The 22,650-nt window shown below is 43.5% G+C and overlaps 1 protein-coding gene across 1 annotated transcript in view; it reads right to left on the reverse strand.

The window, feature by feature from the left end:
- The window catches only part of LOC108633342 (antigen WC1.1-like), a 51,080-nt gene continuing 37,462 nt past the window's right edge, over nucleotides 9,033–22,650 (reverse strand). Inside the window, exons 11-20 of the mRNA XM_018048501.1 lie at nucleotides 20,451–20,543; nucleotides 20,060–20,374; nucleotides 18,633–18,947; nucleotides 15,611–15,649; nucleotides 15,208–15,522; nucleotides 14,928–14,960; nucleotides 14,243–14,380; nucleotides 13,771–13,860; nucleotides 12,773–12,910; nucleotides 9,033–9,376 (exon numbers count right to left, since the gene is read on the reverse strand). Of these exons, the coding sequence (XP_017903990.1) occupies nucleotides 9,231–9,376; nucleotides 12,773–12,910; nucleotides 13,771–13,860; nucleotides 14,243–14,380; nucleotides 14,928–14,960; nucleotides 15,208–15,522; nucleotides 15,611–15,649; nucleotides 18,633–18,947; nucleotides 20,060–20,374; nucleotides 20,451–20,543 (1,622 nt within the window). The 3' untranslated portion in view covers nucleotides 9,033–9,230. The remainder of the gene's footprint in view (nucleotides 9,377–12,772; nucleotides 12,911–13,770; nucleotides 13,861–14,242; nucleotides 14,381–14,927; nucleotides 14,961–15,207; nucleotides 15,523–15,610; nucleotides 15,650–18,632; nucleotides 18,948–20,059; nucleotides 20,375–20,450; nucleotides 20,544–22,650) is intronic.

The raw sequence follows: 22,650 nt of genomic DNA on the forward strand, positions 1-22,650 counted from the left end.
AGATTCTCTGGAGAAGGAAATGACAGCCCACTTCAGTATTCTTTCCTGGGAAATCCCATGGACAGAGCAGCCTGGAGGGGCCACAGTCCATGGAGTCGCAATGTGTTGGTCACAGCTGAGCGACTAACACACACACACACACACACACACACACACACACACACACATACATGTAGTAGTAGTAGAAAAGCAGTGTTAGGGCATCTCCCACCATCCCATCCCAGGAACCCCAGGACTCTAGAACAGGAATTCAATTCTGTTACCTGGAGCCTTGACCGAGGCTGTCAGAACTCTCCCAGGAACCACATGCTGTGATGGTCATTGGTGCCATTCAGAGTTGTGAGTCTTCCACACATCACCCCTTCTCTCTGTGCCCCATGTAACTGCTCAAGAACCTCAACCTTACCATTGGTGAGCTTTTGTGAATTAAGTTGTTTCTTAATCATTTTACTTTATAAACTCGAATGTACTTGGTAAAACATTTTGTGTCTAATTCACCTCCATATCCCCAGTGCTTGGCTAACTAAAAATCGTAATGATGTCTCTTGTATACCTGAATGAATGAATGTCAGCCTGGTATTTTACACAAATCATTTCAATCAAAAAGAAATCTTTTCAGAAATAATTTAACTTGTTGTGAGGATGTAACAGCACAATGCAAGCTGCATCATTCGTTTGAATGATATTTCAATACTGTTAAATTGTATGAGCTATATGTGGTTCACTTCAACACCTTTCTGCAATGAATGCAGTAAATTGCAATAACTAGAAACAACCTAGCCCCAGCACAAGAGCAGTGCTGAGAGAGCCAGCTCTAAACATGCATAAACGCTGCAAATTTCTCTCTCTATCTGAAGATAAAGAAGACAAACCACAGAACACTGACAGGTGAGGACCATGAAGCCTCCTGTTCTGTCTTAATCAGATACGGCCGAGTGGTCAGGATGTTTATGTATTTATCATTTGGCATATTTTCAATTCAACCACACACAACTGTAACAGGAAGAAATTTTGTTATAAAAAAATTTAAACATCTTTCATGTTGAATTAGAAGTACAGAAGTAAAGAGCAGAAAGAATCTTGTTCTTTTACTTAGGCTAACTATTTGTCCTTATGGACTGTAAGGCAATACAACATGTAGCATTATTATTCCCAAATCACCATGAGAAAATGGTGGTCAGAGGTTCAGTAATCTCTTTGCTAGGAAACTTAATAATTAAACTTGCTTGCCTGAGGAAAATTTCCTCAGGACCAATCAGACAGACTAAAATACAAAATATTTTCAAATTAAAACAGAGGTATACAAGTTTCAATGCCATTCTCCTAAATCATTACTGGGAGGGAGGAGGGAGTGGTGTTCAGGATGGGGAACACGTGTATACCTGTGGCGGATTCATGTTGTTGTATGGCAAAACCAATACAATATTGTAAAGTAATTAACCTCCAATTAAAATAAATAAATTTATATTAAAAAGAGGCAAAGCCAATACAATATTGTAAAGTAAATAATAATAATAAAATAAAATCTGAAAAAAAGAGGCATGCAACTCTAAAGGAAAATTATTAGCTGAGTTGTTACACCAAAGTGTTGGAGACCCCCTTCACCATCTGTGTTCCTTGTATAGATGGGGCTGAGGTTAGTAAAGACTCCTTTACCAAAGACCACTTCATCACAGGAGCGTGAAGGAAAGAGCAAGGTCATGAGCTGGCTGAGGTCCAGCCCATCACCTCTGTTCAGCCCTTCACAGTCTATAACCAGAAACATCAAACAAAGAGTGTGGCACTGAACTGGCCTCATTCATTCCTCCATAGTGCAACATCAGATACCAGAGACAAGAGCAGGTCAAAGCTAATAAATCAAAGACAAGCAGATTCTAAGTGGAGAGCATGCAGACAAAGGGTCCTTCGCTGCTGCTGTTGGAAAGAAAGAAGCCCTCCCACCCCAGACACCATCTGTGGGAGGAGAGACTAGAAGACGCCTCCTGAAATAGAGGAAAACCAGTCTCAGCAGCGAGCTTGAACTAGAAATGACAAGACAGTTATTACCATGAACCCGAGCTAAGTTGAGGGATAAATTTTAAAGGGGAGAGTCTGTGTTAACTTTATGGAACTTTCAATCCACACATACATGCCTTGCTAGTGCACAAGATGAAATCAGTGATAAAAATAGAGAATATTACATTTATGTGTATTTCAATTCTAGAGGACACATTTTTAAGCCCATTGCAGAAAGAAAATTCATAAATCTTTTCTTGTTTTTAAAAGCACAGAGTTGTCACATCTGTGAATTCTTTCTAATTCCTTCATCTCAAAATTACTGCTGTGTTTATTTAATCTATAAAACCTTGCTCACTGTGTCTAAAGTGGGAGCTTCTTGAGAGGAAGTATTGTGTCTTCCTCTTCAATATCTCTTTAAAGTCAAGTAAAGACACATAGAGAGAGCTTAACAAATAGTGGATAATAAGGAAATGAATGCATAAACAAATGCTGAAAATCACCCTGCAGTTAGTGATGCTGAGTGGGGGCTGGGGAGACACGAATCTGACTACTCCCACTCAGCACACACAGAAGTCGAGTAAGGAGCCTGAGACACACCAGACGAAGGAACCAGATACAGAAGGCCTTCAAATCCCATTCTGGGGATGGTCTAATGACATTTAATTTCTGCACAAAATTGTACCTCAGAAACTTCACCAAGGCAAGGAAAACAAACAAACAAACTGACAGCATTGCTACCAAGGATGTGGCATCAATAGTAATATCATCAAATAGCTGTTTTTCTATCTCCCAGTGACTCATTCTGGCCAATGAAACATGGGTGTTGCCACCTGTGTCACTTCTGAGCAGAGGCATGGAAACCCCGTGTGACTCTCTAGTTTCTCTCTTTCCTGCCCCAGAAGCTGCGTGTTCCACGTGGTACACGTGTGAGCCTGTGGAGCCTCACTGCCCACAGCACGTTTGCAGGTTGGTCATGAATGTGTGTATGCAGATGTGTGCTCCTTCTGAGACTTGGGAGTCAATTGTTCCAGCATCAGATCAGAGCCTATTCTGAAGACTTGAAAGGAAGACAGAATCTGTCCCATGAAGCAGGTACTTTCCTGGATCTCCTCTTCCTTCTGTGTCTTCACCCCAAGCTGCTCCCTCAGGTCCCACCTTGATTCCTCTTTGGGGCTTGGTTGATTCCTAGCCACCATGACTGACTGACCAACAACTAGATCTAAACTTCTGTTTAAGAGCGTCCACAGCTGGCGCAGCTCCTCTTCCCTTTACACCAGTCTGTGCTGACAGTTGTGCCTCCATTTCCCCATTTTTGTCTCTGAGCATCTTGACCTTCATCCTGAAACAGCTCTCCTTTGCTCTGAGTTAGTCAGTTCATCATCTTTGATCTTATTTTTACATTCCACCAATCCCGTACTAGTGAAAAAGCAGCATGTACTTTCCAAACCTCTTCTGTTTCTTCTTGATTTCTGGAACAAATCTGATTCCTGGATTTAGTTCTCCATGTAGTTAATTAAATTCTTCACCTTTGGGTAAGAAATAATTTTGTTGAATTTTTTTTCCCTCAACTGAAGAAAATGGCATGTTCAAAACCTATCTCCTTGTGACCATGTAACCGAAAGTTATGTGTGAGGGGACTGGGTGCTAACCTCTCAAAAGCCAGTATACAGGCCAGGTTGGTGGAAAGGAATGTTTGTTTTATTTCAGATGCCAGCAACTGGCGGGGAGGGTGGTGGACATCTGTACAGGGCTGACTCTGCCCACCCCATGACAAGAAGAGGGTGAGAGCTTCTATAGACAGAGCTGGGGTGTGGGAGGTTATGCAGAAACAGCACAGTCATCTCTAACAGGCACCTTCTAACTGGTCATCAGTGGTCTGATTAGCATCATCTCGGTTGTTTTCAGTTCAGTTCAGTTGCTCAGTCGAGTCCAACTCTTTGTTGACCCCATGGGCTGCAGCACACCAGGCTTCCCTGTCTATTACCAACCCCCTCAGCTTGCTGATATTTATGTCCATCAAGTTGGTGATGCCATCCAAAACATCCACTGGTTGTTTTAGGTACAGTTCATCTTTAGTGCTGGGGTGGACTTGTTCCCATGTTTTTGTGGTCAGTTCTCAGAACTGTGGATGCTCAAGTCCTGGGTACAGTGTGGTCATCATGTAGTTCACTGCTCCACCTGGTGTTCTGTATCTATAAGAAGCTCCCAGGACATGGCTCAGAATATCATCCATAACCCTTGAGAAAGAACTAAAGGTCCTCACTATGCTTAATGACTACATTATTATTATTTAGTCTCCTCTGAATGTTTTCCTTTGTTTCCACGTTTCTCACTTCTCCAATTAAACGTATTCTTTGACTAAAGTTTTCCACAGGCAAAAGGCAGGCAGAAGACACGGTGAGGGGCAAGGATCATAGAGTCCTCTTTGTTTCAACCACAGCCCTAGGGCCCCCTTGGGATTCGAAAGGGGCTGGAACAAGGAGAGGCTCTGAAGAACACGCTTCATTAACTTCATGATTCACCCACCTCTGCTCAGAGCTGATGTAATTACCAACTGCAGAGCTATTGAGCTCTTGTGGGTGGTGATTCTTAAACCACTGAGACCTAAGGTTAGTGCCTCTGGGGTGGCACTCAGAGCTCAAAGCCTGAGTGATTGCTCAGACTCAAAGTCTATGAACTGAGGCTCTGTCACATGTGGAGCTTTGGTGCAGCTGAGTCCTGCCCGCAGACCAGCCTAAGAACACTGGAAACACAGCAAAATGTCTTCCTCCTTTAACATCAAAGACTCTGTGAACAGATCTCTTTTCCTTGTCATTGCATGCTTCCCAATCTGGGCATGCTAACCAAGGAGCCTGCAGTCTGCAGGCATTGTCTGAGGCCTTGCCAGGGCCCAGGATTGGAGAGAGGCCTGTGCCTGTGTATAAGCTCCGCATCTCCCCTCTCTATAACTTAACAGGTGCTCAGCTAATATTTATTGAATGGCTGAGTGGCACTGTACTAAATGTTGAAGAGAAATTGTCTTAAATATAAAGAAATGTTTCTGAGAATATCATTTGGCTAATATTTTTGTTTTAAAGGCATAGTTCAGTTCAGTTCAGTTCAGTCGCTCAGTCGTGTCCAAATCTTTGCGACCCATGAATCACAGCATGCCAGGCCTCCCTGTCCATCACCATCTCCCGGAATTCACTCCCACTCACGTCCATTGAGTCCGTGATGCCATCCAGCCATCTCATCCTCGGTCGTCCCCTTCTCCTGACCCAGTCCCTCCCAGCATCAGAGTCTTTTCCAATGAGTCAACTCTGTGCATGAGGTGGCCCAAGTACTGGAGCTTCAGCTTGTTTCCTGCAATTAGCAAGGCAAGATTTGATTTTCAAAAACAAGCAGCTTATCACCAACAAATATGTCACAACGAACACTGCAAATCTCTACCTCTAAGGATACACAAGACAAACCACAAAGTAGCTACATGCGACTTCTTAATAAGTCTTAGTCAAACCCAACTGAGGAGACAGGATATTCATATGGTTTATCATTGGCAGTTTTTTTATTAAAACCACACAGCAACATCACAGGAAGAAAATTTGTGATTAAAAAAGTACAGCTACACCATCGATATGACATAAGGAAGGAGATGACATCCCAAAAGATTTCTTTGCCTTAAAATAACAGACAGCTTAATTAGTCTTTTACTTTTTGAAGGAGAGTCCTCTTGGGCTGATCTTGAAAGATGATGTGGAGACCAGGACAACTCAACTGTTCTGCACAACAGTTAGAACTGAGAACTGATAATTTTGGATAATGTTGCTCTTTGAGTCCCTTCTTGTTACTTTCTGTGAGTCTACTGTAGGCTTTTACATTTTTGTTGCCACATGGCTCACATAAAACATCTTAGAGGGACAACAGTATATACTACACTGATAACAAGTTAATTCCAATGACATGCAAAAGCTCTACCTTTTTATCCCCTTCTACGCATTTTGTTTTTGATGTCAATTTACCTCTCTCTATATTATATATCCACTAACAAAATATATTTCTCCATAGCTATTTTAATACTTTCTTTAGACTAAAGCTAACTGGTTAGCACACTACCATATTTCAGCGTTAGAGTGTGCGGAATTGGGTTCAGCACTTATATTTACAAGTCTGTTGCATATTTCTACTTCTTTCATATAAAAATCAGCATCCTTCATTTAGTTTGGAGAATTCCCCTCAGCAATCTTGTAACACAGGCCTAATGTTGATGAATTCCATCAAATGTTATTTTCCTCAACAGGATATTCATGATTTGACTTTATATTGGGAAAGTCTATATCATCTTCATTTATGAAAAACAACCTTCCTGAGAAAATTTTTCTTGGTTGGTAGGTTTGTTTGTTTGTTTGTTTGTTTGTTTGTTTTTCAATAAGACTGAATATATCATCCCTTTCTCTCCTGGACTGGCAGGTTTCTACTAAGAAGCACACTGATATTTTTAAGGGAATTTCTTTTTTGTGAGCATTTACTTTTCTCTTGCTGCTTATAAAATTCTCTCTTTTTTTTATTACAAGTAATATGTCTTGGGGATGATCATTTTGAATGAACTCTGCGGAGTGACCTATTAGCTACATGAACTTGGATGTCTAAATCTCATCAGATTTGGGACTTTTCTGGTATTATTTCTTGAAGTGCAATCTCTGTCCCTTTCTCCCTCTCTTCTCCTTCCGGGACTCCAATAATGTGCAGGTTGTTTCTGTGAATGTTGCCCCACAGTTCACACAGGTTCTTCCACACTTGGTCATTCCTCTTTTCCTTTGTCCCCTGGCTGGGTAATCTCAATGGTCTTGCCTTCTAAGTTACAGGGTCTTCTGCTGTTGTTGATGCTCTAGGTAGCATTTTTCATTTTGTTGCATGTCATTCATTGTAGTCTTAAGCAACTGATCCAACCAGTCCATCTTAAAGGAAGTCAGTCCTGAATATTCATTGGAAGGACTGATGCTGAAGCTGAAACTCCAATATTTTGACAACCTGATGTGAAGAACTGACTCATTAGGACAGACTCTGATGCTGGGAAAAATTAAGGGCAGGAGGAGAAGGGGATGACAGGGAATGAAACAGTTGGATGATGGCATCACCGACTCAATGGACATGAGTTTGGGCAAGCTCTAGGTGCTGGTGATGGACAGGGAAGCCTGGCGTGCTGCAGTCCATGGGGTCGCAGAGTCAGACACAACTGAACCACTGAACTGAACTGAATCTTAAGCATCTGAATTTCTGTTTGGTTCATTTTTCTGTTCTGTTCCTTCTGTTATTCTCTTTGCCTCACTGCAAAGCTTGAGGGATCTCAGTTTCCCTAGTGGCATTGAATCCAGACCACAGCAGCAAGTGCATCGAATCCTAACCACAAAACCATCAGCAAACTCCCTGTTTACTTCTTTTTCATGATTTGTATCTCTGTTAAAAAAATCTGAATTTATTCTGTGAAGTAACACCATAGCTCAACAATTACTGAGCTCTAGATCAACAATTACTGAGCCTGAGCTCTAGGACCCGCAAATCACAAGTAGGAGGCTGTGCTGCAACCCCTGAAACCTGGGTGCTTAGAAACTGTTCACAATAAGAGAAGCCCTCGCATAGAGAAACCTGCTGCCCACAAAGAAGAGTAGTGCCTGCTTGCTGCATTTAGAGAAAGCCCATGTGCAGCAACAAAGACTCAGTGCAACCAAACATTAAAAACAATAATAACGATGATGATAATTTTTTAAACTTATTTTCTTCATATATTGTCTTCCTGAATTAAATCGTTTATCTGTGTATTCTTAGAGTTCACTGAGCTCCATGCATGTGTGCCTTATTTCATCATATATCATCTATTTCATCACTTCCCAAGGGAATAGCCATGTGAGCTGCCCTGGAAGAAGCCCTGGGCATCTCCCCATCCCCAAGCACAGCCTAGAACTATGAAGAGTGCAAGCGTGAGTGGAGGGTGGAGCCCTAGAAACCACCCAGAGTCATCAACCAAGAAACTGGGTGGGTCCAGCTCAGAACCAGGCCAGCACTCTCAGGTTTTATATTAGTTCAGCAGCTTCTCCACATGTCCACAATGCAATTGGCCAGGTGGGGGAGGGGGGGCAGTGCAGCGGGGGTGGCAGAAGTAGTGCTGTGTAAACATAATCTTTACTTTGCCACTTCTTCATGACAGCTCTCTCTACCCTGAGGAGTCACAGCAGGATCACAGTTCCATTTTCAGTAGTAACCAGATTAAAGCAACCTTGAAACAGTCTTGAAACATCTGAAGAACAGATGTTTTCAAAGAAGCCCCTTGGTCTGAAATTCTTCCTCTAAGAGATCAGTCATGTCAGATGCCTCCATCCATATCTCTGAAACATAAATAGCCAAATGTTCCTGATCTTTCTATCTACATCCATTCTTCTGGATCCCCTCTGCCTAGGCCTCCACGTTCTTGCCCTCTTGTCCCACCTGAATACAGGGTGTGGGTGAGCACCAAGTTGCCTTCCATCAACTTGAAGATGTATATGAACTGATATAATTCACTTAGAAGGAGAGATCCTTGGAGAGACAAGAAATAGCAGCATCCTGAAGAAACAGTAGGAAGAGATGGAGAAGAAGGAATGGATTTATAAGGATTGGATAATCAAATAGACATGGGAGGTAGCAAAGAGGTATCTGTAAAGGAATAAATGAGAGATGAAAAGAGAAGAGGCAGTTATGTACAGTTAGAGTTTTAATTGGCCTGTGAATATTGAGGCAGGATAAGGAAAGCTATATCCATTCTTTCCCACCAGCCAACCTTTCACTTTGAAGCTCACACCCAGTCTGGTGTTCAAGAACAAGTTACAAACTCAGAGATGTTTAGAACTGTTTTTTTTCCCCCCCCATGAGTTCATCTTGTTAGGAAGGAGTGTGTGAATATGGACCAAGTTTACATCCTTTTCTAAACAAGAGTGACCTGGAGCACTTGTGAGCATGCCCTCATTAGCCTCTAAGATAGGTGAGAAAGCCGGTCAGCTCACTCATCTTGCATTTCCTTTGAGGAAGATGGCATTTGAGGGCCAATCCTCTAAAAGCATTTGACATGGAACTTGCTAAATTAACAACACAGCAAAAAGTTAATTTATTCAGAATATTTCATTTTGAGCAATTTTCATATGACACAATTACAGGTCAGCACTACTCTATTGAAATACAGGCAATTAGAATATCTGAGGCTTTATCTCATATTTGATACAGCATCACGAGAAAGTCACTGGGGGTGTTCCCAGGGCACTGAGTTCAACATCATCGTACCCAGTGTCCCCTTTCTTCCCCTGGAGCAGCCAGAGGCTCTCTTCTCCTTCCCCAGGATCAGCAGCCTCTCTGGAGAAGTTCAGACAAGAGCCTGAAGTAGAAAAGAGAAGTTTGATTAGAACTGAGACACGAGGATGGGACAGAACCCTCTGGTGGAAGGGAGTCAAGCAAGTGCTTATGACAAAGCATCCCTGCACCCCAGGTGTGGGGAGGGAGGCTCAGGCTATTTCACATGAGTTCCAGTGAGGATGGATCCCAGCTGTCCTCTCAGATCAAGTTCATGTGGTCTCCTGGGCCTCCGTGCATGTGGAAATCCTGCATCACAGGAGACCTGTGCTCACGAGCTCTGGGAGACCTGTTTCCAGGCAACACAATACCAAGGAGATGCCCAGCAATGGTAAGAATCATAAAAAGGAATCCAAATTGTTCTTCTTTCACAGGTGATAGATGCAAATTCACAATAAGAGGGAGACTGGAAACAGGAAAAATCTGAATTCCTCACTCACAACCCAGGTCTGCTCTTGGCTGACTTGACTCCTGTTCCCAAATGTCCACAAATGGTATCACAGGCGCAGCCACAGATAGCACCTCCCCAGAAACTACACAGGCCCTCAGATGGAGAAATACTCTTTTCTAGAGAATGAGTATCTTCTTGCAGCTACTGAAATATCAGTTTATTGGGATACACACAGTCAAAGGCTTTGGCATAGTCAAATAAGCAGAAATAGATGTTTCTCTGGAACTCTTGCTTTTTCCATGACCAGCAGATGTTCGCAATTTGATCTCTAGTTCCTCTGACTTTTCTAAAACCAGCTTGAACATCTGGAAGTTCATGGTTCACGTATTGCTGAAGCCTGGCTTGGAGAATTTTGAACATTACTTTACTAGCATGTGAGATGAGTGCAATTGTGCGGTAGTTTGAGCATACTTTGGCACTGCCTTTCTTTGGGATTGGAATGAAAACTGACCTTTTCAGGTACTGTGTCCACTGCTAAGTTTTCCAAATGTGCTGGCATATTGAGTGCAGCACTTTCACAGCATCATCTTTTAGGATTTGAAAGAACTCAACTGGTATTCATCACCTCCACTAGCTTTCTCATAGCGATACTTCCTAAGGCCCACTTGACTTCTCATTCCAGGATATCTGGCTCTAGGTTAGTGATCACACCTTAGTGATTATCTGGGTCATGAAGATTTTTTTGTATAGGTCTTCTGGGTATTCTTGCCACCTCTTCTTAATATCTTCTGCTTTTGTTAGGTCCATAACATTTCTGTCCTTTATTGTACCCTTCTTTGCATGAAATATCCCTTGGTATCTGTAATTTTCTTGATGAGATCTCTAGTCTTTCCCATTCCATTGTTTTCCTCTGTTTCTTTGCATTGATCAGTGAGGAAGGCTTTCTTTTCTCTCCTTGCTATTCTTTGGAACTCTGTATTCAAATGGATATGTCTTTCCTTTTCTCCTTTGGTTTCACTTCTCATCTTTTCTCAGCTATTTGTAAGGTCTCCTCATGTCTGAGGAGGCCTCTGAGACCATTTTGCCATTTTGCATTTCTTTTTCTTGGGGATGGTCTTGATCCCTGCCTCCTGTACAATGTCACGAACCTCTGTCCATAATTCATCAGGCACTCTGACTATCAGACTTAATCCCCTGAATCTATTTGTCACTTCTACTGTATAACCACAAGGAATTTGATTTAGGTCCTACCTGAATGGTCCAGTAGGTTTCTCTATTTTCTTCAGTTTAAGTCTGAATTTGGCAATAAGGAGTTCATGATCTGAGCCACAGTCTGCTCCCGGTCTTGTTTTTGCTGACTGTATAGAGCGTCTCCATCTTTGGCTGCAAAGAATATAATCAATCTGATTTCGATACTGACCATCTGATGATGTCCACATGTAGAGTCCTCTCTTGTGTTCTTGGAAGAGGGTGTTTGTTATGATCAGTGCGTTCTCTTGGCAAAACTCTATTAGCCTTTGCCTTGCCTCATTTCGTACTCCATGGCCAAATTTGGCTGTTACTCCAGGTATCTCTTGACTTCCTACTTTTGCATTCCAGTCCCTTATAATGAAAAGGACATCTTTTTTAGGTGATAGTTCTAAAAGGTCATGTAGGTCTTCCTAGAATGGCAACTTCAGCTTCTTCAGCATTACTGATTTGGTGTAGACCTGGATTACTGTGATACTGAATGGTTTGTCTTCAAGTATGCGACAGTGCAAAGATATTATTAAAACACTTGTTTCACCTTTGAATTTGGTTCAGTTCAGTTCAGTCAGTCATGCCTGACTCTCTGTGACACCATGGACTGCAGACCACCAGGCTTCCCTGTCTATCAACAACTCCCAGAGCTTCCTCAAACTCATATCCATCGAGTCAGTGATGCCATCCAACTTTCTCATCCTCTGTCATCTCCTTCTCTTCCTGCCTTCAATCTTTCCCAGCATCAGGGTCTGTTCTAAGAGTCAGTTCTTCACATCAGTTGGCCAAGGTATTGGGGCTTCTACTTCAGCTTAGTCCTACCAATGAATATTAAAGATTGATTTCCTTTAATTGACTGGGTTTATCTCCTTGCCATCCAAGGGTTTCTGAAGAGTCTTCTCCAACACTAAAGTTCAAAAATATCAACTCTTTAGCACATAGCTTTCTTTTCAGTTCAGTTCAGTCACTCAGTCGTGTCCGACTCTTTGTAACCCCATGAATTGCAGCACTCCAGGCCTCCCTGTCCATCACCAACTCCCAGAGTTCACTCAGACTCACATCCATCGAGTGCATGATGCCATCCAGCCATCTCATCCTCTGTCGTCCCCTTCTCCTCCTGCCCCCAATCCCTCCTAGCATTAGACTCTTTTCCAATGAGTCAACTCTTTGCATGAGGTGGCCAAAGTACTGGAGTTTCAGTTTTAGCATCATTCCTTCCAAATAAATCCCAGGGCTGATCTCCTTCAGAATGGACTGGTTGGATCTCCTTGCAGTCCAAGGGACTCTCAAGAGTCTTCTCCAACACCACAGTTCAAAAGCATCAATTCTTCAGTGCTCAGCTTTCTTCACAGTCCAACTCTCACACCTATACATGACCACTGGAAAAACATGCTCAATTAATTGATAAGTTTCTCTTTCGGCCATGACACAATGCTTACGGGATCTTAGTTCCTTGAACAGGGTTGAACCTAGGCCCTAGCAGTGAAAGTGCAGAATCCTAACCTCTGGACCACCAGGAAATTCCCTAAGCTATAAATCTTCATGCAAGTATATCACATATAAAGTGATAAGTTTATGTCACATTATGGAGACATAAATGCCAAAAGCAGAGTGATTCCTCACTTCTTGCAAGGAGTCTGACAGCATTAAATATGGCATATGGTCAAGATGATGCTACCAAATGTATGAGATTACTTATATTTTGAATCTCTAGGGAGGCTGGGCATTGAGGAGCACAAATTCACTCTTTCCAGATAGAAAGATTGCAGGAGATCAACTGACCCCACTCACCTGTCTGAGAGGACCTCACCCCATTGTCCTTCTCGGGGGGCACTTCTTCCTCGCTCCCCTGAGAGGCAGGGGGAGTTCCTGGCACTGATACTTCTTCAGCATCATCATAATTTTCAGCAGGGACATCAGTCCTCTGATCTGGGGGTTCCAAGAGCAGACAAGGGAGTGTATGAAACCCCAGTAAGTGGGTTGTTCTGGGGAATACCTAAGATACCTTCTGACCCAGAGTTTCTGAGTTTCTGAATAGAGGCACCAGTCACTCCTTGTTTCAAAGACTGTTTTCTCTAAGACCATGTTTCATTTTGATGTGTCCTTAAGCCAAAACATGATTTTACATATCTTAATATTTTCTGATGGAAACTACATATCTCAAAGCAACTATTTCACCCTTGAGCATTGCTAAAGGACTTTGACAAATTGTGCTTTACAGATGTTATTTTTTAAAAACATTGTGTGCCTGTGGTGATTCTGGACACAGTGACCAGCCCCAACGTGAGACATCACAGAACAGCCAGAGAAGGAGGACGAGCCCCATCTGGAAACAAGGGATGCCACTGGTCCATCAGAGGAAAACCACTCCCCTTACATCTCCTCTGAGGGAAACTCTCCTCCCCAAAGCCCAGCTGAGCCAGGTCCACCTCTCTTTCCTGGAGCGGATCTGGAGTCACTGTTGTCCTCACCATCTCTGGTGTAATAAGGCAGTTTAGTCAGTGAGAAATCTGAAGGGAAGCCTCATGTGGAGACAAACATCACACAACACACAGAATGACCCACACCACACCCACGGGACCTTTTTAAGGCTGAGAAGAGACAGGCCTGGCTTCTGCAGTGTAGACAGAGGCTGGGAGATCACGGGGCTCTGAGAGGCCATCCTGCCTCTCTGGAGGGGCTATCTCTGTTAACCTGGGGCACACATGGGGTCTGCAGGTGCTGAGAAGATGTGCACAGCCAGGGGGTGCTGGCAACCAGAGATCCAGGAGGCAGACAGAGACACTCACCTGGGCTGCCTAGACCTTCCTTCTGTGTCAGAAGGTAATCGAGCTCCTCATACACAGCTTCAGCAAGAGCATCTTCATAGCTAGATAAGGCTGAGAGATCATCCAGCAGGTCAAAGGAGCTTCCCCAGATACCCCGATCCGGCCAGCCCACCTTCATTCCCTGGCGCTCACATGGGGGCTGCCAGGACCTCAGCATCATCTACCCATGTACCACGTCAGCACCTTCTCCCCTCGTCTGACCCTGATTACAGCTCAGCACCAACTCTGTCTGGTCTCACAGACGAGGCCATGACTCATGAGAGTTCCTTCCCCAGTCCTAAAAACCTCTGTCTACTCAGCCCTTAGAGCTCAGCAAGGAGCATATGGAGTCTGCAACTCAGAACAGTACCTGGCCCAGGTTCCCCTCCTCACACCTGCCCCATCTCCTGCCTGCACACACTCTCCCTGGCCCCCAGGTCCCCCTGCAGCCCACCTCTGCGCTCTGCTCTCCATCTGAGCAGCTGAGTCACCAGGATGATGAGGACTAGGAAGAGAAGGGACCCCAGGATAAGGCAGAGGACCCCAGGCAGGGAGAAGATACCAGGGAGAGAATTTGAGGTTGTTCTGGTCCCTAGGAGAAAAGGAAAAAGGGCTGGAGATAGTCTTGGGCACAGAGAAATCTCCTGCGTCAGCATTTTCAGGAGCTCTGGACAATGGCATCTCAGCCTCAGACAGTGTCAGGGCTCCCCCAGGTCTCGTCCTGAGACAAGTCAACTCCACTCTGGCCAGTGTGGCCCTGAGGCAGAGCTGGGGATTGTCAGGGAGCTGCCCTGCCGAGACAGCCTCTGAGGACCCAGCTCATCCCCGTCTCCTTGGGCTTCAGGGGACAGAGCATCAAACATCCAGGGACCTGCACCTCACTGATGACAAGCAAGACACAGGGGCAGGCGGGAGTTCCTCAGATTCAACAACATGGGAACCAGACTTCCTTGGACCCCGAGCATGAGATCATTTGACCCAGGACATCAAGGCAGGGGATTGCCCCAGTGTAATGCCCTGGCTGCTCCCCAACAGCCACGGCTCCTCAGACTCTTTCCTCTTCTGAGCTGTCAGAGAGCTCACAGAACAGGTCCCCAGTATTTGAGTATTCTCCCCTGCCCGTGGATGGATCACAGTACCTGCTGTAGTCGTGGGCAATGTTGTCCTTACACCTAAAGAGGAAAACAGTAGTGTGGGGAGGAAGAATTGGCCACAATGCAGGGCAAACCTTTTCCTTCCTGAACCTGAAATCACCCCTCAGTCTCCACATCAGTGTCTAGTTCTCCCAGCTCCCTCATCCTAGATCAGAGCCCCAGCACCCATGATGTCTGAACAAAATTCCCCCCGACACCCGGCCCAGCCCATTGCCCCCCATGCTGCCCCAGCTCACCCAGGGTTGACCCCGATCCCCTCGCTCACCAGAGCACCTCACACCAGCGTCCTCCTCGTGCTTGCAGTCGCTCTGCCCCCAGGGCTCCGCAGCACAGTCCCACAGGGAGGACTCCCGGCCCCTGCACCGCACCTCGTCCAGCCAGATGCTCCCATTTCCAGGGCCGAATGTCGCGGCCCGCACAGCTTCCAGGGCCTGGCCACAGCCCAGCTGCTGACACACCACCTCGGCCTCTGCCAGGCTCCAGGAGTCATCGCACACGGTGCCCCAGGAGCCGCTGTGCCAGACCTCCACCCGCCCTGAGCACTCGCTGTCTCCTCCCCTGAGCCGGAGCTTCTCTCTGTCTGAAAAGGCAGCAGCCCCTCCTGTGACTGCCCTGGTGGGAGGAAGGAGCCCCTGGGAGACACAGGGGAGGGGGCGGGGCTGACGTACCTGTGCAGGGGGCAGCAGTTGGACAGCTCTTGGGTTTTCCTGCAAACAGCAGGGAAACAGTGGATCAGGACAACAGCTGAGAGTGTTCCTGTCCCCACATAAGATTGTCTAAGGTCCATGGCTCAGTGCAAATGACATGTGAAAACACACGCTCATTATCTCCTGGGCTGAAACATTCACTGCATCTGACACCAGCTGAAATTGCTTTAAATATGTACTTGTTTTTCAGGTTTACACCCCACAGCAAATATAAACACAGACATCTACAAATGTACACACTCTCCTCTGAATGAAAGTTCGATTAGAAGAAGGACCTTGTATATCTTATATGTGCCTTGTTTCTGCTATTAGGACAGTGCCTGCACATTGTATGCACTCATCCAACAAATATCTATGGAAAACCATTTATAAATACTTAGATAGGGGCTTGATAAATATTTATTAAATGAATGAATAGACAAATAAAATTTAGTGAAATAAAATTTCTTTTTTTTAATTCATACTAATCAGTGAAATAGTAATCCAAATATAAATTAAAGGTAACAGTCTATGATAATAGTTCACATTAAAAAATAACCAGTTCAGAAGCACAGAGTCAATTTATATTCAAAATCCCATGTACATTATTTTAATGGAAAATTATTGGATAGATTATAAACTACTCTTACCTATTATTCGGTGTGACAGTGGGCAAGTGAAGACTACTGTTGTAAAAGGAAAGTCTCTTTCCTAAATTTATTTTTAATTGGAAGGTAATTGCTCCACAATGTAGTGTTGGTCATGTGTGTCTGTGTGTTAGTCGCTCAGTCATGTCCAACTCTTTGTGACCCTATGGACTGCAGCCCACCAGGCTCCTCTGTCCATAGGATTTTCCAGACAAACATACTGGAGTGGATTGCTATTCACTTCTCCACTGGATCTTCCCTACGTAGGGATCAAGCCCCGGTCTCCCGCACTGCAGGCAGTTTCTTTGCTGTGTGAGCCACCAGAAAAGCCCGTAGTGTTGATTAGGAATCTCTTAAAAGGGAAATATACAGGAAAGACTTAGTAGAATTCTGAGAAGATATATGGACACATATATGTACACACTGAGTAAGTCAGAAATTTTTGCAATAGTTAAAAAACACCTAGTGAGAAAAATATGTGTTGAGAAGATGCAGAAATAATAAACAAAAGACTGAAAATATATATAAAAGAATGGAAGCTGACAGAAATAAATATAAATTAAAAAAACAGAAGGGTAAATAGTACCTGTCATAAAGTATCAATATTTCTATATTCTTTCCAGATCATCCTATCAAAACTCCTACCCACTCTATGCAGAGAGCTTCTGAGAAAACGATGGCAGGACCTCTGTGAGCAGGTTGCTCATTTTCATGGTCAAAGACTTTACCACCTCTCAATTCACAGGGTTTAATTGTAAGAAAAACATCAACAATAAAAGGTCTCATAGTTTAACGCCTCTTTGGCCTTCAAATGAAAAAGACAAAGAGACGAGCAAAGAGAGACAAGGAAGGGAGTGAGCCTCTGCTTTTGAAGTATCTGATCCCACATTCTCTTAGCTATGGGTTTCAGGCAACATCCAGCATACCATTCAAGGTGTACCTGAATGGGGTGTGTTTGTGTGTGTATGTGGAGGGGCAGGGAAAGAGGAAGAGAAACAGAGAGAGAAATGTTGAAGGAATAAGGTGCTATGATTTGACTATTTGTTGCCTCGCCAACATTTATTTATTTCATTCAAAATTTATTGCTGAAATCTCAATTCCCAATGTAACAGTATTTAGTGGTGGAGCCTTCTCAAACTCTTCCAAAAACAGAAGAAAAGAGCACTTCCAAATTCATTTTCTGAAGCCAACATTAGTCTGATACCAAAGCCAGATAAGGACACCATGAGAAAAGAAAATTGCAGGCTAATACTCTGATAAATACAGGTGCAAAAATTGTCAACAATTAGAAAACTGAATATGGCAATACACTAAAAGAATCATACACCATGATCAAGTGATATTTGCTCCAAGGATACAAGGATATTTCAACATTCACAAATTAATCAATGTGATACACCAAAGGTAAAAATCACATCCTCAAAGGATGCAGAAAAAGTGTTTGACAAATTCCACATGCACTTACAGTAAAAATTCTTTTACAAAGTAGGTATAGAAGGATTGCATCTCAACATAATAAGGCCATATGAAAAGTACACAGCTAACATCATACTTGACTATAAGAAACCAAAAGCTTTTCCTCTGAAATCAGACACACACAAAAAACGTCTACCCTCACCACTATTATTCAACTTAGTTTTGGTAGTCCTATCCAGATCCATCAGTATTTTATAGCAATATATATGAGTCAAACAATATAAGTCTTCACTGATGAATGGATAAAGAAAATGTAATATAGACTTATATCCACCCATTTAAAAAAAAAAAGGAAAATCTCGCCAGTTTCAACAACATGGATGGACCTCGAGGGCATTATGTTAAGTGAAACAAATCAGGGAGAGAAAGAAAAATACCATATAATCTCATTTATATGTGTAATATTAAAACAAAAAGCAAGTTCAGAGATGCTGAGTAGTTGGTGGCTGCCAGAAGTGGGGGATTTGGTGCAGGCATAGGTAATCAAAAGGTATAAATTTGAATTATAAAATTAATAGGTGAAGAGATATAACATACAGCATGGTGACTACTGTACTGTCTATTTGAAAGATGGCAAGAAAATATATCTTAAAAATTATCATCATGTAAGAAAAATATTTAACTAGACTTACTGTAGTGATCATTTAGCAGTACACACAAACATATAAGCATTATGTTGTACACAACAAAAAATATAATGTATCAGTTATATCAATTAAAAAATTTAATAAAGCAAGTTTGGAACATGTAGATTAAATTAGCTCCATCCAAACTTCATTTTATAAACTCAACTTAAACCCATCACTTAGATTTTAAGATATCAAATCTCACTAATAGCATCCTACAGAGTTGGGAAAGACACAGAAACAGACATAATTCACCTGCACAGGAGATGTAGGCTTCCTCCTTTGGAGAGCATGAACTGAATTTCCACGGGCCAGAAGGACACTGCCAGAGAGAGGTATCAGTTTTCCGACACTGAATTAAATCTACCCACCGGGGTCTAGAACCTTCCCTGAGACCAACAGAGGTGTTGACACTTCCACTGTCCCCACAGCCAAGCTGACTGCAGATGATGGACACGGTGACATCATCCATGGGGCTGTGGCAGACACTCCCCCAGGTCCCGTTGTAGAAAACTTCCAGCCACCCAGCACACTGCTGGTCCTCGCTCACCATCCTGAGGGCCAGGAACTCTGAGATCGAAAAGGAGGAGACAGGACACAGTGAGCACCCCACTCAGTGCTCTGGGTTTTCCTCTCTCCCCAAAATTGTGAACATTTGCCTGTGACCAGGCTGAGGAAGCAAATCCACTAGATGACCAGAGTGAAACTTGCCTCCTTTTCACCTGACTTTGTCCATTTCTGTCTGTCTTTCTAAATATTTCTACCATCATGATGTAGTGGATATGAACTGAGAGGAAGACCAACCTGGACACCCGCAGGGAGAGGGAGCTGACTCCTGCTTCCTGACAAAACATCTAAGAGAGTGTATGAAAGGGATGTGATGTGGACAGTGTGGAGGCAGATAGAATAATGGACCCACAGGTGTCTACATGGAAGCTGTGTCTGTGTTTCCTTATCTGGCAAATCTACACATGTGATTAAGGTATGGTCCCTTGGATGATAAGAGTCACCTGAAATATGGTGGATTAACCACCTGAGCACAGTCTAATCACATTCTTAGACTCACTATCCTTTAAAGTGGAATCCTTTTCCTCATTCTGGTTAGAGGGAGATGTGAATATGGATGATGGTCAGAGAGGTGGAGCATTGCTGGTCTGATGATGAACAGAAGGGGGTTATGAGTGAAGGAAGGCAGGCAGCTTCTAGAAGCTTGAAAAGACAGGAAACAGATTCTTTCCTAGAGGCTCAGAAATGACGTGGCACCCTGCTGAAACATTGATCCCAGTGAGATCCCTGCTGGACATCTAAGCTAGAGAAGTGTAAGGAAATAAATATGTTGTTTTAAACCACTAACAATGTAGCAATTTGTTACAGAACAAACAAAAACTAGCACAGTGGCTTTAAGACTTCTCTACTCTATGTACCAGAAGGGTGAGCCCTGATTTCAAGAAAAACTGTGAGACAAGGCTCTGCCAGGAAACACTACTGAGAAGAAAGGACCAGAATCTTAGCTGCTGCAGGAGGCAGTGAAAGCACCTCGTCTTCACGTCTACTAGAAAGACAGACTCCATGGGAGGAAGCCTCCTTGTCTGGTCCTTTCAGCATCTCTCCCTCAGGGCTCAGACCCCCATCCTCCAGGGCCCCACCCCTCCTCCAGCCTGTGGACAGAGTGGAGTGCTGACCTGAGCAGATGACCCCAGCATCCTCCTTGTGTCTGCAGTCGTGCCGCCCCCAGCCCAGGGAAGGGCATCTCCACACATGGGACTCGTTTCCAGTGCAGTTCAGGTCGTCCAGCCAGATGGGCCCTGATCCTGTCCCGAAGTGAGCAGACCCCGTGGCATTGAGGGCTTCTCCACAGCCCAGCTGCCTGCACACCACGCGGGCATCGTCCAGGTCCCAGCCGTCATCACAGATGGTGCCCCAGGAGCCCTGGTCAAGGATCTCCACTCTCCCGGCGCAGGGACCGCCCCCGTCCACCAGGCGGAGCTGCCTGCTGTCTGAGGAGAGAGAAATGGGACAATGGAGCGGTGACCTGGGGAATGAGAAGGGTCTTCTGTCCTGTGGTATCCTCACCTGAGCAGTAGGGGGCGCTCTCCTCTGAGGCCGCAGATCCTGCTCGTTCAGACACAAAGTGGTCGCACTGGGGCAGTACCTGGGTCTGGTTTCCTGAAGAAAAAGTGATGATTAGAGGGTTGGGAGGGTTAAAGAACAGGAAAGTCAGTTAAATTAAAAAAAAATTTAGGAGGGGAGGGAAGTTTGGGGGGAAATGAATCCATGTATATGTATGGCCGAGTCCCTGGCTGTTCACCTGAAACGATAACAACATTGTTTATCGGCTATACCCCAATACAAAGCAGAAAGTTCAAAAGAAAAAAAAAAAAATAGTGACCTAGTGATGGGGCTGAGATGAAAGCTGGAACACACTGGTAGTTACCAGAATCTTGGTGTTCCCTTTCTGCAGGAAGAGCCCTGGTCCTGACAGTGGCACGATCCCTGCTTTAAGCCAAGCTTTGCCCTAAGAATGAGGTAGACAAGTTGTTCCATCCTTAATCCACCCCTAAATAGAAGAAGAAAAGCAAAAGCCTTTCTGAAGGAGTTGTGCAATTATTTATCTACAATGTTTCTGGTTTTAAAAATACTGATATAAAAGAGATCTCATGGAACACCAGAGCAAAAAGAAACATTAAAAAATTTCCCAGGGTATTTGGCTCTTAATGTTACCTGACAGAGAATTTATTTTATTTTATTAATTTTTATTTGACTATAATTGCTTTACAATGTTATGGTAGCTTCTGCTGTTCAGCAAATTTAGTAAGTTATACACATACATGTGGGCTTCCCAGGTGACTCAGTGGTAAGAATCTGCCTGCTAAACAGGAGACTGGGGTTCCATCCCTGGGTTGGGAACAGCCTTTGGAGAAAAAAATGGCAATCCACTCCAGTATTCTTGCCTAAGAAATCCTATAGACCAAGGAGCATGGCAGTCCATGAGGTCACAAAAGAGTCAGACACAACTCAGCGACTAAACAACAACAACTATATCTATCTATTTATATTTATAAATACACACACACACACACACACACACACATCTGCCCTCTTTCTTGGATTTACTTCCTATTTAGTCACCACAGAACACTGAGTAGAGTTCCCTGTGCTATAAAAAGTTATTATTTATCTATTTCTGTGTGCATACATGCTAAGACACTTCAGTAGTGTCTGACTCTGTGACACTATGGATTGTAGCCCATCAGGCTCCATGGCTATGGGATTCTCCAAGCAATATCTGTTTTATACTAAGTATCAATAGTGTAGGGCTTCTGAGTCTGGTGGCTCAGACAGTAAAGAATCTGCCTGCAATGTGGGAGACCTGGCTTTGATCCTTGGATTGGAATGTCCCCTGGAGGAGGGCATGGCAACCCACAGTAGTTGTACCAATTTACATACTCATATGTAGGAGGATTCCCTTTTCTAGACATCCTTTCCAGGATTTATTTGCGGATTTTGACATTCTAACTGGTGTGAACTATTACCAGCCTGAAGTTTTGACTTGCATCTCTCTAATTATTAGTGATGTATTTGTTAGCCATCTGTATGTCCGAAAAAAAAATGTCTATTTAGGTCTTTTTCCCATTTTTTCATTGGATTGTTTGGTTTGTTGATTGAGTTGTCTGTGTATTTTGAAGATTAACCCCTGTTAATTACTTCATTTGCAAATATTTTCTCCCTTTCTGAGAGATGTCTTTTTGTTCTGTTTATGGTTTCCTTTGATATGTGAAAGCTTTTAAGTTTAATTAGATCCTATTTTTTTGTTTTTATTTTCTTTAGGAATTTGATCAAAAAATATCTTGTTGCAACTTATGTCAAAGAATGTTCAGCCTATGTTTTCCTCTAAGAGTTTTATACTCTGACACAGAATTTAAATAGCCAAGATTAAAGTGCACAAAGAACTGATTAACATGACATGCATCCTGGCAGAAAAAAGATAACAAAAACAAATGAAAATAGTGTTTATTATTTTTATCTAATAAGAGCAGGGTATGCATAGTATTAAATTTTGAAAAATAAAGACAAACAAACAGAATAGAACTGCCTGTAAAAAAAAAAATCCACAGCTGAAATTAAGAACTAGAGAATGAGTGTATCAGCACATTCAGTTCAGCTCAGTTCAGTCGCTCAGTCGTGTCCAGCTCTTTGCGACTCCATGAACTGCAGCATGCCAAGCCTCCCTGTCCATCAACTCCCGGAGTTCAGTCAGACTCATGTCCATCGA

The sequence above is a fragment of the Capra hircus genome, chromosome 5, assembly GCF_001704415.2.
Source record: "Capra hircus breed San Clemente chromosome 5, ASM170441v1, whole genome shotgun sequence".
NCBI lineage: Eukaryota > Metazoa > Chordata > Mammalia > Artiodactyla > Bovidae > Capra > Capra hircus.